Source organism: Onychostruthus taczanowskii, unplaced genomic scaffold (assembly GCF_017590055.1).
Source record: "Onychostruthus taczanowskii isolate IOZ18803 unplaced genomic scaffold, ASM1759005v1 scaffold8, whole genome shotgun sequence".
NCBI lineage: Eukaryota > Metazoa > Chordata > Aves > Passeriformes > Passeridae > Onychostruthus > Onychostruthus taczanowskii.
Window position 1 is genome coordinate 10,530,451 of NW_024505892.1, and position 17,488 is coordinate 10,547,938.

The window sequence follows — 17,488 nt, forward strand, 5'->3', positions numbered from 1 at the left end:
AATTGGATGTTATTAAAAGTTTGAATTTAATAAGCCGAACCCAAGAAAGAGAAGCCAAATGAAAACTTTAAAATTTAAATTGTCTTTAGGCCTTTGAAAATCAGTATCTTCCCCCAGTTTTCAGACTATGACTTCTGGTGATCTCAAAGACTATGTAATCATTCTACTAGAAAAACTTAATAGGGGAGTGTTTTTTTGGTGAAAATACATGCTGAAAGTCTGTCATGTTATGTTTGCTGTTTAAAATTGGGGTTGAATTCACAACTGTTCTTGAATAAATACCCTGTCATCTGAATTTGAGTGTTTTAACACAGCCTTCACACTTCTGATAGGGTGGTTGAGAAAGCTGCATGTGAAGATTCAAGTGGAAAAAGTACTAGATTGGCAGTATGCACCAGAGATGTTTATTTCATTTGTTTTTAAAATTGACAGTAGTTGGATGTTAGGGAAGTGCTTGACACCAAAGTACATTAATTCAGTTAGAGTAACTGAGAGGAAATAATGCCCAAATGATAGCAGGACAGTGAATTATTTTAAATAATGGGGTTTTTTACTTTAAAAAAAAAGATTAGGGTTTGTTGTTTTTTTTTTTTTTTTCCCCGTTGTTTGTTTGGGATTTTTTGTTTGGTTGTTGTTTGTTTTTTCTTAGAATATGCAAGGCTGGCAAGGCGAAAGTGTCATTCTATTCACTAAGTTAAAAAAAGAGGTTGAAGGGCTGGATGTTTTTTGAGGCTTCTTACAAGAACACTTGGAGAAATTATTATTATGTGATGTTTGGCTCTTAGCTTAACTACCATTTTGATTCTTGGTCTTTTCTTGTAAATGAGGGACTTTTCTAAATGTTTTTTAAATGAGTTTATCAACACGTACATATGTATAAAAAGCAATGTATCTCACTGAGAACACATATGTCTCAGAACTTTTTGGAAAAGAAGTCAGACTGCTAGGGCTGTAGAGGGGGAATGAGGGAATAATTTCCATTGATGTTGTACAAAAGCAATTTTGACTTATGCTTCTGGTTGTTCTTCAAACAAACTCTGGAGGTCTTGCAAGTCTGGAATTCTAAGTAAGCATCATTGTATTATTTTTGACTATGTAGCAGGGTGACTAAGAGACTTCTGGATAGTTTTGTTGTGAGGTACATTTTTAAAAAGTACAGATGGGCAAGTAATACTTCTGTGAATTAGGCTGAGAACAATGTTTCAACTGTGTTGGATTCCTGGGAGCTCTTTGATGTGGAGCAAGAATCCAGACAGCTGTTAATTTAAAACAAAAACACAGCAACAGAAAACACTACCCAAAACCCCCCATCCCAAACACACAAACAAAAAAGTTACGAAAAGCAGTTGATTGATGATGGGAGCTGTATGAAATAAGACCTGGTGTGTCAGTTGCTGGCTTTCCACAGTGTGCTTCAGACATTGTACTCTGCTTTGTCATATCTCACATATACCATAACTGCATTTCAGGAACACCAAAATTATTTTGGGGTGTCTCAGTAGAACTGCACTGAGAAATTTGGAATAGGTATACTTGGATTAACATGTCTTTTTGTTAGCTTGCAGGTCTTTTGGCTTTTTTTTTTTTAATAACTTGATTTTTAGTTTGTTTCCTCTTAATATCAGGAGGAAGCCTTTGAGGTGAGTCTCTGAAGTGCTTCTACTTACCACTCTTTGGCTCACGTGAGAGTACTCCTGGAAAGCACAAAATTTGATTCCTTTTGGATGAAACTAGACAAGATTATTTTCCAAGAAGCAGCCAAATATGTTTGATATGTGCATATTAAGACAATAAGACTTAGATCTAGGCTGCAGTGATTATCCTGAAATGCATATGTTGCACGGATGCCAGGTTCTCAGCAAAAACTTTTGCTGTACAGATCTGCCTCTATTGTACTGCACTATTTGCTGATGCAGCCATAGCCAGCGGGGATGAGGGATTATAAATGACTGAGGGAAGTAATTTTATTCTGTTTCTGTGCTCATGCTACAGCTCTGTGTGAAACAGGTCTGCATAGAAGGCTTGGGTACTGTGATTGGCAAATCAGGTCTAGATTTATAATCAAGCTGCAGAACCCTTTATATCAAAATGTCGTGACATTTTTCCTCATCACCACCTACCACCCACCACAATTACTTTACTAACAGGCTGCATGTAACTGGAGATGTGAGTAGGATAGGGGACATTCAGGATGTAAACACAGGCTGAAAATTTGGGCTGCTCTTTCCCCTTAGACATTGAATAATATAATAATTTGAATGACATTGAATATATGAATGCCAGCTTAACTATTTTTTAAATGTTCTGGGTATCTAAAACTGTGTTGCCATTGTGGGTGGATATATTTCTTCTGTAACTATAAGAATTTTTGTGGATTTTAGAAGGGAAGAACCATGCTGTGCGTGATGCATATGAAGGAGCATGATTTTTTTTTTTTTTACCCCTTTGGGTGTGTGCTGTTTTTGAAGATGTTAGCTATTGATTCTGAGAGCCAAGGGATTAGTTGTTTTTGGATCTGTTTTACTGCTGTCAGTGAAGTGGTAAGATGTGCAGAGGTCACATTCCTACTTCTCTGGAGAGTGCACTGGGGACATTTATGTCTCAGAATACATTTTTTCTTCTTCAGAAGTGACAGCAATTTCTTTCACAGCTGCTTCTTCCTCTTGGCAATCACTTCTTTTGCCAGCAATACTGGAGTCCGCTGCTTCTAATGCCTGCTGTGCACCCTGGGGGATGAGACTCTGCCTCCGTTGTGTTACTAACATAATTTTTAACAGTATCTGTATGAACAAGCTAAAGAAGCCTTTCTCCGTTGCCATGTCTGATGGAACAGCAGCTTGATTTAGTAACACATCGTTGCTGCTTCTTCTTCTTTAGAAGAGTTCTACAGTGCTGTTAAGATATAAGTAAAAATTATATGCTTGGCTGCATAGAAGTGGTTGTTCCAGTAGGACCCACTTTGGCAGTCAGAGGAATTACACCCTGGAAATACTGGAACTTTCATTACTGGTGATCTCTGTTGCCGTCTGACTTAGCGGAAATGCTGATCAATAGGGATGAGATCTCCTGAAGCACTGGTACTGCTTGCTTGGCAGCTGTTGCTTGTGGCCCTTGGTTGGAGCTTGTGCTGGTCAGAATTCATTGTATTTATGTCATTATATATGATTGTATTTAACCAGTATTTGTTATATGTCACTGACCTCTAAGAGGCTTCTCAGATTCTGAGGAAATGTGCTCTCTTAAAGAGTGTGGATGCAGAAGGTCATAGCCAGGGTCATCTTTCAGGACCTCATAAGAAAGATGATGAAGACTTCAGTTTTAATTGTTTTGAGGAGCTGTCCAGGTCTTCCTGTGCTGTCTTGGATACCGAAGGGTGCTCTTACTGTCCAGATGGCCTTCCTTATCATGGAGGTCAAAGTGAAACCTGCTGTGATGACCATGCTTTTTTCCTGCCATGTGAGTTTTTGGAAGGCAAAAAGTTAACAGATTTTCAGCCTCTGACTAGGGCGTAGCACTTCCTTTGACTTTCAGTTTTAATTAACCTGTAATACTGGTGTTGGCACAGAAGTCTAAGCTCAGCCTAAAGATGGGAAGCCCCAAATTACTTGTGCTGATCAGAGCACTAACGTCTATGTTTTTTCTTCTTGACTGATTATTGGAACTTCTGTAATCACAGAGTATGAATTTATGGATGCTTCAGCCTTATTTTTTACATTTGTTCTAAATAACTCCAGAGAGAGCCTGCCTGACTTGCTCTGATTTCCTGTTGCTTTCCTGTAAATACTGTGGATGCCATATTCATATAGTCTCCTTTCAAAACATAACTCAGGGTCCAGTTTAGTTTGTCACATTTCATTGGCTTAAAAACACCAAACTGTTACTCTTTCCTTCTGCATAACTGGGATTGTATGAGACATTTGTGATAGAGTGCTTCTCCATGGGTTCTCCACCAAAGCTCAAGCAGCACTGGTAACCTTAATTGCTCCTTGCATCTTCCAAGCAGCCACCTGGAGCTTTAGCCATGAATCTGACCTGGCTCTCTGTGTTAGCAGTGATTGTCTGCAGGGAGAATAGTGAGGCCCATCTGCTGGAACGTGGGGTGTGCAGAGGTTACTGCAGTACTGCATTAACGTATGCATATAGGTGTGGGCTTTTGTTCCAACTGGTAGTGCGGTTGTAGGCATATAGTCCATGGGAACACTTCCTTTGTGTTTTCCTCACCTTTGGAGTCTTCTGATATGTGCTTCTGACATTTAATGCTTTGGACTTAAGATTTGCATTATATTTAGGAATGGTGTGCAGGAAGACAAGACAAAGCAAAGTGTATGTTCTAAGAGGGTAAATGAGGGGGGAAACTCAGCTGCACTGGTATTGGTAGGGAACATAAATACTTCAGTCTCTTTTCTAGGTGGACCATGTGTTTCCAAGAACTTTCATTATAAATCCATGCTTTCTAATTTCAGTTGCTTCAATACTATTTAGTATGTTTTATAAGCATGTGTATGCACATATAAGGGTGTTTTGTTGCATTTATTTTACAAATGTGTTCATTTTTACAGCTGTTTTCTCAGTCCTTTTGAAAATGTTTTAAAAAATAGTGTTTTCTTGCAGTGGGAGATGGACGAATGGGATATGCAGAAGAAGCTCCCTATGATGCAATTCATGTTGGAGCTGCAGCCCCAGTTGTGCCCCAAGCAGTAAGCCTTTATGTTCTGTGTGTGTGTTTCTGTAATATCTTAGCTGTAGAGAATGCTTTGCATACATCTCTATGTAAAATACTTGGTAGCTTGCACTGCTGGGAGTATCAGTGGGCAGTGTGGTATTACTGTATGGTGTGGGGTTTTCGTCTCTGTTACAACTGGGCTTCCTGTTGGTTTGATAAAGCTGTATGTTCTAATAACTCTGCTCTAAATAAACATATTTTAAAATGACATGTGTGCAACCCTCTATTACAACAATGAACTGGAGCATTTTATATAATAAGATAATTCAATTTTATCAAACAATGAGTTAAAAAATTTAAGTGTGTTTCCCAAGTTCCAAAGCACTGAGTCTGTTGAAAATAAAATGCTCAACTGGAAGTACAAACAGTGCCATTTGTTCGTAGGTTTCAGAACGGATACAGGGCAGTTCTCACTAGAGAAGCTGAAGAGTAACTAGGAGCTTTAGACTGTGCATACATATAGTCCATTTTTACAGATAAGTTTTTTTTTTCTCTTCCTTTCATCAGGCACATGGTAATACATAACATGATTTCTATATGCTAGATGCCAGTTAAGGTTTTTAAATCTTAGTGAGGGATAGTGAAAGACTGATGTCTTGATGTGCTAGAGATAGATTGGACATTTCCAAACAATGACCAGTGGTGGTGGGCTTTTTTTTTACTTCATGTTTTTAAAGTAGGTTATATTTTTAGTTTGTTTTTTGAGGGGGATTTATTTGTTTGAGTTTCGTTGTTTGAGGTTTTTTGTTGTTTTTTTGGTTTTTTTTTGGTGGGGATGTGCGGGAGGATGTTCCCAGCAAAATGTTGACAGATGACAATTAAAAAAGTAATTGAAAGCTTCTTTGTAAATGAAACAGTTCTTAATTATAACTTTTGTTAGCAATGGGGATTAAGTGTTTTTTTTCATGACATCTGGGAAGTATGAAATTTTCCTTGAGACTATTGTGATTAGCCTCCTTTAACTATAGAAAAAAAGTGCAAGCTTTTCTCACATACTATGTTTACATGTCACTTATCTTAGTCGTATTCATATATTTTAGACTAGTTTCACAAAAGGCTGTTCCATTCACAGAATGAAAGAGGAGCTGTTGGGTAGTGAGTGTGTTGTAGACAAAATTTTTCCAGGAAGAGAAATAATGAAAAGTCACCAATCTCAAATCTTATTCTGAGGGCTTAAGGGGAGATCAGTTACCCCCAGAATTTTTGACAATGGGCCTGTACTGATGCACAATAACTATTGAACAGTTAAACAATTTCAAAAGATTGAATCTGTTGTAAAAATAATTTGTGATTTACATGTTTCCCCCACATATATAGAAAATAAAACTGCAACCTACCCAGTTAATTAAATTATTTTACTGTAATACCAGTTGTTTTACCATGTTGCTGTGATACTCTCATTTTCAGTGCACTTTTTATTTTTCCTAATGGAAGTAGTTATCTACTGCATAAAAGTAGATAAATACATAATGGCAAAGCTATTAATCTACTGTAACAAACTTTGGATCCAGCTTCTCTGAAGTGGCTGGTTACATTCTAATTTCTGTGTTGTGTTCTAGCTTATAGACCAGTTAAAACCTGGCGGAAGATTGATATTACCAGTTGGCCCTGCTGGGGGAAACCAGATGCTCGAACAGTATGACAAACTAGAAGATGGCAGTGTCAAAATGAAGCCTCTGATGGGAGTGATATATGTGCCTTTAACAGATAAAGAGAAGCAGTGGTCCAGGTGGAAGTGATTTTCTGTTCCACTTACTTCTTCCACACACATGCAAGGTGAAAGGGTGTGAATTTTAAGCAGATAGACTGCAAGGCCTGCCTTTGCTGCTGTCATTGCTTTCTGCTCCTCCATACCATGAAAAGTGACTCAGTCTGCATTACTACATCACCCAAAGGAGGTTATGCTAAGTTTGAGTTAAATTAAAAGCAGAAGAAAAATATTGCATGGGTTGCACTTTGTCTTTTTTGGACATGTTTTCTTTAGTCTTTGGTGTTTTGAAGATTCTTATTTGTTGTTTTAAACACAGTATTTTCTAAGGTTAAACTTCACTTTTAATGAATTTTTTATAACTATTTTGCCCAATAATTAGGGTGAAGTGTAAAATTTTACTTAATAAATACTGTTTTGTCCTTTAAGTTAGTGGTAATTGGGTGTTCATTTTTTATTTTTCTGAAACACTACAAATGAAGAAAAATCTTTGCAAAATCCTTTTTGGAAAATGTAGATGATCTTGCAAGCTTTTCCTTTAGCTTTCGAGTTGCAAAAAGTAGAAAAGATAATTCCTTCTTCCCTCAAGTATAAATGTAGTTGAGTAGTGTTTAGAAAATTTTCCCAGACATGTTATTAGAAGTCTGTCATCTGTCTCTGATGGGGCAGTATTTGTGTTTGCCAATACAGCAAACTCTAAAGGCCTTTCTAGAAGTAGGAAACCTTCCAGTTTGCTGAATTGAAAAGCCAGTAATAAATGAATAAATAAATAGACTCAATGCAGCTGTCAGCTTAAGCCATGCTAGGCATTAGTATGTGAATGAACAAAGCAGCAGTGCTGTTTTGCTTCCTGGCAGAAAGTGCTTGTGAATGTATTATTGGCATTAGTGAAGTGCAGAGATGTGCATTGAGCTCTGAAAACAACTCTTGAGCTTTATAACCTAAATTTAGATTTTTTGCTTTTTTCCCCTTGATATTTTGGAGTATAGCTTGTGATTTGAATACATGAATATTCAGTCTAACCTATCAAAATATTCATAAAAAGTACAAAATAAAGCAGTTTGCATACTGTTGCTTAGTGAAACCTCATTTCAGTGTTTCTTAGATTACTGTATAGCCACCACGTACAAATTACTCTTAAAACAACTTCAGTGAGGTACTGCTTAGTTCACAGTTTGTGAAGCGTGCTTGTTATTCAAATGTTTTGTATTTGTTATGCAAATGAATGCTTTGGCCTCGAATACTGGCAGTATTCCCTCAGTGTGGTACTCAGGGGTTTCCTGCCTCTTGTGAGGCTTTGGAAGCTTTCCTTTGTGGTCGGTTTCCTCCTCTGGCAAATGTTTTATTTAAGTTTGGAATCCGATGCTTCGCTTGCTCTAAAAAAGAGTAGTCGTCTTCTTAAACCTTCTTTCTCTCAGAGAGTTGTCATAGATTTTTTTCTATTTCCACCTGATCTGATTATAGTAGCAATTGGGATTTTTTTTGATATCCCAAAAAAAGGATAGCAGTGTGTGTTCATAAAACACTTTAAGAAGGGTTTCTCGAATGACAGTGTTTATCCCTTGCTACAAGTGAAGGTGGGGTACTGTGTTAAGGACTAGAATTCTGAGGTTTTTAGCATCTCTTTGGTGCAGTTTGGTGTTTCATTTTGTCTGCTAGCTTGGAAAGAGCTTTGTGGAAAGCTCTTTGAAAGCTTGGAAAGAGCTTGTCTTTGGGCCTTCTTCAGTCATGCATACTGTAGGATTATTTTCCCCAGAAATTTGTACCAGTTTCTGTGCTTTTCTGAAACACTTCTTGATTTTATTTATTTTTTTTTAATTTAAGAATTTACAGTGGTGTTATCAGAAAATATAAGTGCTTAGCCTGAAGGGTTCATCTGCAATGGCATAGAGGCTGTATCTTGCTATGTGCATTTAAATTTTGTTCAGTCTTGGAACTCTCTGTTAAAGAAAATCTCAGAAATCCTCTTCTTGTAACATTTGCTTTTTCTTTAATTGTCCTTTTTGTGATCTGAAGAAAATTCCCATTCCATTTTCTAGGATAACTGTTAGTGTACTGCTGACCTTACAGGAGGTCACATCTTTCTTTTCTTTGGTTTTCCTTGTTGGTGGCTATGAAGTATATGGTCAGGCAGCTGCTGCTAAGGAAATTCCTAATTATAAGTCAGCATTTGCTATCTATGCCTGCATCAAAGAGGAAAGAGCTGTTTTCTCTTCACTTCCTAGATTTCATTTTTTCTTTTCTAAATTGCTCAAGATCTGTGAGCAGAGTTCATTTAGAGACTCCTCTGAAAAAGCATCTCAAAGTGTTTCTGTAATAAAAGTCTGTAGTGTATGGGAGACTAGTTAATGTAAATCTCAAATTCATTAAACAACAATCATTTTAAGATTAGCTCAATTCTGTGTGTTTAGTTTGTCATTCTTTTAGTTTACATTATGTGATGTCATTCCTAATGCAGGTAACTCTTCCATTGCATTGAATGAAGAATGGCTGTCCCTTCACAGAATACAACTGATAGGCCAGCAGCATTTTCCTGGGGTAGCAGACCCTCCAGCTGGCAGGAAAGAAGCTGTTTAAATTTTTGTTGAGCCATTCACATTTTGGAATGTTCTTTAATGGGGCTGTAAGGTGCTTATGCAAAGCAGCACAACACTCTTAAGTGGTGTTTGAAGTCAACCCCATCTTCAGGTATTTTGTATCATGCTTCACTATGTAAAACTGGAACTTGTAGCAAAAGAAAGTCTGGACTAGCTGGAAGGAAAAAATTCCTTGGATTTCAATACATTGCTAAATAAAGCATCTTATTTGTGAATACTGTTAAATTTCTTTACATTTAGGCCATGACTTTGTAGTTTTGGTTCAGTTGCAGTGGTATTTTTTTAAGCTCCCAATATTAGTGGGAATCCTCTCAAATGTGACTCCCTTGGACATTTAGAAGTAGAATATACACAGGAACCCTATCTCTGGTACAAAACAAAACAATGCAGTGTGCCAGAGATCCAGCAGTCAATGCCCAGTTATGTGATTATACTGATAAGGGTATCCTTTCACATAACACTTAAATTGTTTTGGGTTTTTTAACTGAAAAATAGGATGGAGAGAGGGCCTCTTGTGTTGCACAGTTGGGAACATGGCTTGATGGCTGCCTTATGGGCAGATCTTCTATAAATTAGGATCTCTCTGGTTTTATTTCTCTGTGAAATAAAACTTACTACTTCACTTACTATTTATGTGGAAAGACAATTGTAACTGTCACAGAATCGTGGTATTATTTACGATAGAAAACACATTTAAGGTCGTTGAGTCTAGCTGTTAACCTGGTACTGCCAAGTCCACCACTAAACCTGATCCTAAGAGCCACTAAACCTTGTCCTGCTGGCCATGCTGCTGCTGATACAGAGGCATAAGAGAGTAACAATGTAAATAACAGCAATGAGTCTCTGTTGTATTTTGGATTTGATTTCTAGACGGGCAGCTTTTTAAAAATGTTAACAACTACTTTTGTCTTACATATTGTATTAGTAGAAATTATTTATAAATGTCATGCTGAATTTATATTTGCTGATAAAATACAAAATTATAATGACAGTATGACCTTTCTGAAGAAAAACTTCAGTGACTAAACTGGGGCTGTTACTATATCCCACTTATCTGTACATAAACCATGATTAACACCCTTTGGGAAAATGTATTTATTAGGATACATTTTAATATGTTTCTGCTTAGAAACTCTTATTCAGTGTTACAAGTGCTCCTGATGAACTAGTTGATCAATCTAGTTTGAAATTAGCAGGTATTGTTTGCTGGAATTCCTCAGGCCATGCAGAGTAATGACTATGGTTTAAGTTTTTATTTTACTTTGGGAAAAAGAATCTCTGCACAAAACATTTTACGTTAAATTTAAGAATTATGAATTATGTATCAAGGTGATTTGACCCTGACTGAATGCCAGCTGCTCACCAAAACTGCTCCCTCCACAACTGGACAGAGGAGAGAGAATACAATGCAAGGCTCGTGACTTAAGGACAGGCAGAGATTACTCACCAATTACCACCATGGGTACAACAGACTTGACTTGAGGATATTAATTGAAATTATTGCCAAGCAAAATCAAAACAGGATAATGAGAGGCAAAACAAACCTTCAAAACACCTTTCCTGCACCCCTTCTGCCTCCTTCCTAGCCCCATGTCCTGCCCCCAGCAGTGCAAGGAGGCAAGGAATGGAGTTTACAGTCAGTTAGTCACACATTCTTCCTGCTGCTGCTCAGGGAGAGGGGTCCTTCCTCTGTTTCAGTGTGGGGTCCCTCCCACAGGACACAGTTCTTTCTGAACTTCTTCAGCGTGAGTCCTTCCTATGGGCTACAGTTCTTCATGAACTGCTCCAAGGTGGGTCACTGTTCTTGGGATGCAGTCCTGCAGGCACAGCCAGGCACCTGCTCCAGTGTAGTTTCTGCACAGGGTGATGAGTCCTACCAGGAAACCTGTTCCAGTGTGGGCTCCTCTCTCCATGGGTCTGCAGGCCCCTGCCTGGAGTCTGCTCCAGCACATTTCTCACAGGGTCACAGTCTCCTTTCAGGCATCCACCTGCTCCAGCATGGGCTCCTCCAGGGGCTGCAGGTGGATCTCTGCATCCCTGTGATCCTCCATGGGCTGCAGGGGCACAGCTGCTTCACCATGGTCTGCACCAGGGGCTGCAGTGGAATCTCAGCTCCAGCACCTGGAGCAGCTCCTGCTCCTCCTCCCATGATCTGGGTGTCTGCAGTTCCTCTCACCTGTTCTCACCCTACTCTTCTCTGCACAATAACTTTTTTCGTTCTTGAATGTGTTACCACAGAGGCATTGCTTCCATTCCTGACTGGCTCAGTGTTGGCCAGTGGAGGGTCTGTCTAGGAGCCAGCTGGTGTTGGCTCTGTAGAACCTGGAGGAAGCTTCTGGCAGCTTCTCACAGAAGCCACCCCTTCAGCACCCCCCCACCACTACCAAAACCTTGCCAGGCAAACCCAATATAATTATGTCAACGTGTATGTGATATACCTGATACAGTAGATTACAGAAAAAAAATTATCCCTTCAATTAATTCTCAATTTTATGATTGATCATAGCAAATAATAAATATTTTATAATAGCACCTTTCCACATTAAAATGCTGGAGGTCTAAATATTGCATCTTTAAAGTTATAAAGTGAGAAATAATGGGCTGCTGAAACACTGAGTAGATGCTGTATTTCTAATTCATAAAAGGCTATACTCTGAATTTCACTTTCAGTAATGACAACATGTTTTTCATAGATAAATGATGTATTGAGAAGGGAAAGTCAAGTGCTGCCTAATGACAGGAAAATTGAAGTGGATCTAAAAGAGTGAGATACAGACTTCAGATAGATTTACAAATATTTGTTCAAATATTTAATTTGAATCCCTTTCACTAAAGTGGCAGTGAGGGATCACAAAGCTGCATGAGTTACTTACATCCCAAACGTATTGTTGATAAGATTATTGATTCTTTATAGTTTGTAATTTACCTGAAAAGCTGCACATTAGGTTTTTTTCTGATAATTTTTCTTGGTTTTTTTTGTTGGATATTCATAATGGGAAGTGTAGAGTATTCACATATATGTTTTCCCTAGTAGCAAGCGAAAATTTTTCAAACTTTCTTACATTTTTTTCAAGAATAGTAACCTTAAGCTAATGACTTCTGAAATTTGCTTTAACTTGTGCTTACAAAGTTGCTTTGATGTCTCAGCTGATAGATGAGTGGTTCTCTTGCTGCAATTCCAAAAGCCTGAGAAGGACTACAGTGGTGACTTAAACCCTAAATATATATATTGCTTGCTAAGCAGGAGCTGGTAAGCAGATTAGAAGGAGAGCATATATGAAGGTGGAGAGAAATTACGTGAGTTGTGTAAGAGTCACAGTAAATAGCTGTGGCCAGAAAGAATACAAATCAGTAGATCTTTTCTGTGGCTCTAGAGGACAACAGGATAGTTTTAACAAGGAAAGAGCAATCTTTCGAGTCTCTTTTTAAGCTTTGCAGCAGGATAGATTTTGTTGTACCACTGGGAGGATAGGATAATTATCCTGTTTCTTACCAGTCGCTCAAACCTGGTGGATTTCATAGCCTGGCAGTTTCTGATCCATACAGGATCAGCTCAGGTGAGCTGACGCTGGTTTGCAATATGTATTTATGTCTGCAAGCTGTGCTACATTAGGGAGAAAGCTGGCAACTGTTACCTATCAGGTGATCTGAGACTGTTCTGGCACTTTCTAATACATACACTCCCATAATGCACATATAAATTCAACTTCTATCTGTAGAAAATAAATGCTGTATAATTTTAACACTTATATCAGGGATTGGTTTGGGCTGGCATGCTGATGTTAGATTAATGACTAGTGAAGAGCAAGTTAAAAACCTCTTGAGGAAAGCTGATCCCCTTAATACTGTAAATGTTCTAAAAAATAAAAGATGAACATCCTTATTTTGAATGTCACATACAGGATGTAGTGGTCAAGAATATGTTAAAGCAATGAAAAATACCAACAATTAAAACATTGCCATGCTAATGTAATTTATTTTAAATTATATATTTATATAATACTTATATGTTTTAAGTAGAAATATCATTTTGGAAAAGAAAAAACAACCCCACACTTTAAATACCTTAAATGTGTTAGCAACATTATGCAAAAGCCCTGCTAACATCTGTGGCTAGGTAGAATCAGTGTGTTTAATAGTTTCAAGGTAAATACATAATGTTTCTTAGGCTTATAGTTTCTTGAGGATCTGCCTTGTATTTGAAGGATTATGAATTGCTTGTCACAGTAAAAGAGCAGGGTTTTATAAAGCTGTGAGTGTGTGGTAGGAATCAGGATAAAAATCACACCCACAATTAGGCGTATGAGACTAAGCCAGCAACAGCAGTAGTCATTACTTACACACACTTCTTGAAGTTGTAAAAATTAACTGATGATGCCACTCCTGGAAGTGTTAGGGATGAATGAAGCACTTGTCCTGAATTCACTGGCACTGCATTTTAAACTGGGTATCAGATGTTCATTTCTTTTTATCTGTTTAAAGTAAGCAATACCCATTATGTGAGACAGGCAAATACGGAGAGCTTCCAAACCTTTAGCTATAAACAGATTTTTCTTTATCCCTGCCAAGATGTGTTCTTCCACCTCCTGCTTTTTTCTGCTGTGTGTAATTACTGCAGTGCTCTAAAGCTGTGTGATTAGTACTTTACTATTAAGAGGCAGTGCAAAGTGCAAAGAATGCAAATATTTATCACTTACAAATCACAAAGTTTGCATCCCAGCTGCATTAGATAGAAAACTAGTCATTTAAGCACTAGTTTCTACAGCCTTTTCAGTTGCTTTTAAAATGTTTTGCATGCTGTCATTCCATGCTGTATGATTCCTGGAGCTTAATAATGTCTTTGAAACTTAAAGGTTTTGTATGTGTGCATGTAGAACTATATTTTTGTGGGTTAGTTTGCATGATAGCTGGAAATACTATTGTGTATTGAGCCAGCAATCACATTACTGAGTTTTTTTCTAATTCAGACACTGTTTGCTTCAGCTGATGAGGCTGATGCACCTACTAAAAGAAAAATTGCAGCAAATTCATTCTGAATTTGTAGATTGCTTGTGCCTCATCAAAAAAAAAAAAAAAAAGAGGCAAAACACTTCTCTTTGAGTTTTCCAGTGCCCAGAGTGGCACAGTGCACAGCTTTCAGATTTGATGGATGTTTTGCATTAAAATTAATGCTTTAGAAATACTTAAACAAATCACTACTATATGATCACTTTGTGGTTGAAATATAGGTTCTATGGATTTCTTGTTTCAATGTGTTTTAAATGTCCTACAGGAACAAACCTCTGCATTTTCTAGATTGCTTTCAGTGATTTACAGAGACTTATTGATTCATCCTTCTCCTAACTAATCTCCTTTTAGCTCATACACACTGTCCTGCTCCCAGCCTTTCCACCACCTACTCCTGATTTATTGTAGCTCCTTCAGGAGCTAATCGAGTTCCTCTGAGAAATAAATAAACTGGTAGAGACTGCATAACAGGGATGCAAGACTGTGTTTCCACTTTCTTGAGAGACTGCAGCTGAAGCTAAACTTGCCTTTTTGGCAACTACAGAGGATGGGTTTTGCCAATACTCTGTCTAGTAAGTTGGCTCAGTTGCTTGCCAGTGTGTAGCCAGCAGAATACAGATGGCAGGTATCTGTGTTACCAGCTGTGCAATATGGGGGGGTTTCCTTAAAGCAAGTGATCCATTAAACTTTCACAATAAGTCACACAGTAGTATGAGATGATATGGGATTGCTGTTGCCTTTCCTTTGGTGTTTTTTTTTTTTTTCTCAAATGCTTGAAGTGATTTCTAAAGTTTTGCTGATGTGCGTGAGCACTTAAATGTAACCTGATTCAATATCAAAACTTTTCAAATACCATTTCCAAGGGGAGAAGAAACATAACTGCATGTGTTTTCTTTCTACAGGGATGAATTATAAAAGCTACATCATCTTGACCCAAACATAGTGTTACAGTGGACTGCTCATCTCCCGTTCTAAAAGCTTTTTGAAAACCAACAGCATTGCAGCTTGTTTTGGACTTCGTTATACTGTTGTTATCAGCATGGAAAAGCGTGGTGTTTGTTTTATTTTTTTAGATGCTCAAGGCAAATCTGATGAAGAAATGGTGGAAAGTTTTATGTGGGCACTGTTTTATTTAACATGCCTTTATTTCACTTTCATGTGTTCAAAGTGAATTTCTGCAAAACTGCAGATAAAGACCTGTAGCTTGTGAACTCTGATTTTGATGGGGGAACTTGAACACTCACTTCTCTCGGCTCCTGTGTCCCTTGATAAAACGCTTCTGTGCACCTTATGACACTACGTAGGTAATACCAGGTTTTCTGTGTTCCAACGTCTGCTAGATGCTACTAAAAGGAGATGAACTTCCTTTCTAAGCTTTTGACATGGTGTCATAGACTAGCATGTAGTAGATACAATCAGCTGCTTTTTTACCTTAAAACCAGGCATTTGTATATATTAAATTTCAAGACATCAGAGGTAGGTGGCCGCTCTTATCAAACATTGCTGTTCAAGCTGGACATAAGAGACATGGTTTTCCCTTTCCTTCTAAAATTGATTAATGTAAGCTTGAAATTCTGTTGTGGTTTATAGCTCAGTGCTGGTGTGATACACATGGAGCTAACTCCATAAATGTGAGGTGAGCTGTGTTCCAATCACTGAATAATTTACACAATGCTGCTTTGCCAAGCAAATTTAAAAGCAAAAGGGGGTTTTGTGCTTGTGTGGAAGATTAGGATGGATAGGTAGTCTGATATATGGATTGCTAGGTTCTTTATTAAAAGCCAAAACCCCCTTTGGTTCCAAAAGAAAGTTGCTTCTGGTAAAGCCATTTGATGTATTAAGATTCTTGTTTTTATAATTGTGGGCACCCAGGAAAAATTCTGGCTTTTTAAAAAGTGAATTCTAAATTGCTGTAAAAGGAATGCATCAGAAAGAATCCTGGACTCCTAAGTACACATAGATACACTTGTTCAGTTTTTGTATAGAAGAATAGTTGGAAGGCTATAAACATTTTTTTCTGATGTAAGTTTTGTGTTCTGGTAGTGTAAAATGTTGACAGCAAATTAGGAAGCAGTGCACTAAGGTGGGCTGCTTTGGGAAAGGGGGGAAGTGTGTCTTCAGTGATCTTGCTCATATTTGAACGACCCAGAATTAAAGTAAACAGCATATTATCCTTTTTTTTTTTTATGATAGGAAGGATTTTAGAATAAAACAACCCATAATGATCACTGGAAAAAAGCCCAAAACAACTTCCTATGGTGGAAGAGGAATAATTTTGTGATAGGATTAATCCCTGAAAGCATAAAGGTTATAATTCAAAGGCCTCTGAATACGGAAAAGGAACATTTTAAATAACCTGCCTTTTGAAGGCCAGCCCCATTTTGTTCCTCTGTGAAAGATACTATGGGACTTAATTTATTTAGATGTTTGGAAGTTAATGTACCACCTCCTGATCTGACTGCAGCCTGGGAGTACATGCACAAGATTAATCTTATAAAGAAGTTAATATAGTGTGTATTCTAGAAAATACAATCCAGAAAAATCCACTTGCGTCTGACAAATTTGTACTAACCCACAATCAACTGTGACTCTAGTTCTTGGTGTTGAAGTGAAATAACTGATGCATGCTAACGTTCAACCTTTTGGTCGCTGTATCTTTCAGTTTGAGTTCAGCTTTATTTACATCTTCTCACTAATTTAATCAGTTAAATGAAAGGTATGAGCTCAATTGTATCCAAATTCCTGTCTCTGGACACAGTCTAATAAGCTAGCCTGACTTGGAAGTGGTGTTAAAGCTGAGACCCGATGACAGCTTCCTGGGGGAGAACCACTTCAGGAGGTGTAAGGCTTCAGGGACCAAGGCTGGTGGGATTAGTGCACCCATTCCACTGAAGGGGCTGATGACAGTCAAGGTACTCGACAGAAAGGAGTATCCAGGAGTAGCATTTAGGAGTCGAAAATGGAAACTCCTCCATGATGGAGCAATGGTTCTGAAGTAAAAAACTTGGGAGACAAGGACAAGTTGAAATGCAGAAGACTTGAAGAGCTTGAATAAATGCTGTGTGAACTGTCTGAATTGCTACTTTGCCAAATAAAACAAATTAAGAGGAAGCTGTATCTAGATGTCTGCCTGATTTTGTGGTTGGTTTTGTTGTTTCTAACCTTCAACAGGATTTCACATATCCAAAAGAAAACGTATATAAAAATACTGGTTTGCTAACTGACCAGAACTATGTGTCCATTTTCAGTCAATTAATGTATTGCATCAGTTACAAAGCCTGTTAATACTACCTGGAATGTAAGTGGGATTTTTGGTGTCTGTTTGGCATTTCTGAAGCACACATCTGTGTGTTTTGTTTTGGTGAACAGGCTCTGTGCACAGTTCTGTCTGCTGTGCATAGTTGAATCCAGCCACCTCAGAGAGTGTGATTTGCCACTTAGAAGGATTACAGC

General features: G+C 37.9%; 1 protein-coding gene across 3 annotated transcripts in view; it reads left to right on the forward strand.

The window, feature by feature from the left end:
* Positions 1 to 17,152, forward strand: part of PCMT1 (protein-L-isoaspartate (D-aspartate) O-methyltransferase) — a 36,172-nt gene extending 19,020 nt beyond the window's left edge. The window contains exons 6-8 of one of the 3 annotated variants that reach the window (XM_041423705.1): positions 4,612 to 4,697; positions 6,283 to 6,499; positions 14,938 to 17,152. In XM_041423705.1, the coding sequence (XP_041279639.1) occupies positions 4,612 to 4,697; positions 6,283 to 6,462 (266 nt within the window). In that variant the 3' untranslated portion in view covers positions 6,463 to 6,499; positions 14,938 to 17,152. The remainder of the gene's footprint in view (positions 1 to 4,611; positions 4,698 to 6,282; positions 6,500 to 14,937) is intronic. The other 2 variants (XM_041423704.1, XM_041423703.1) reach the window with 2 other exon arrangements.
* Positions 17,153 to 17,488: the final 336 nt, after the last annotated feature.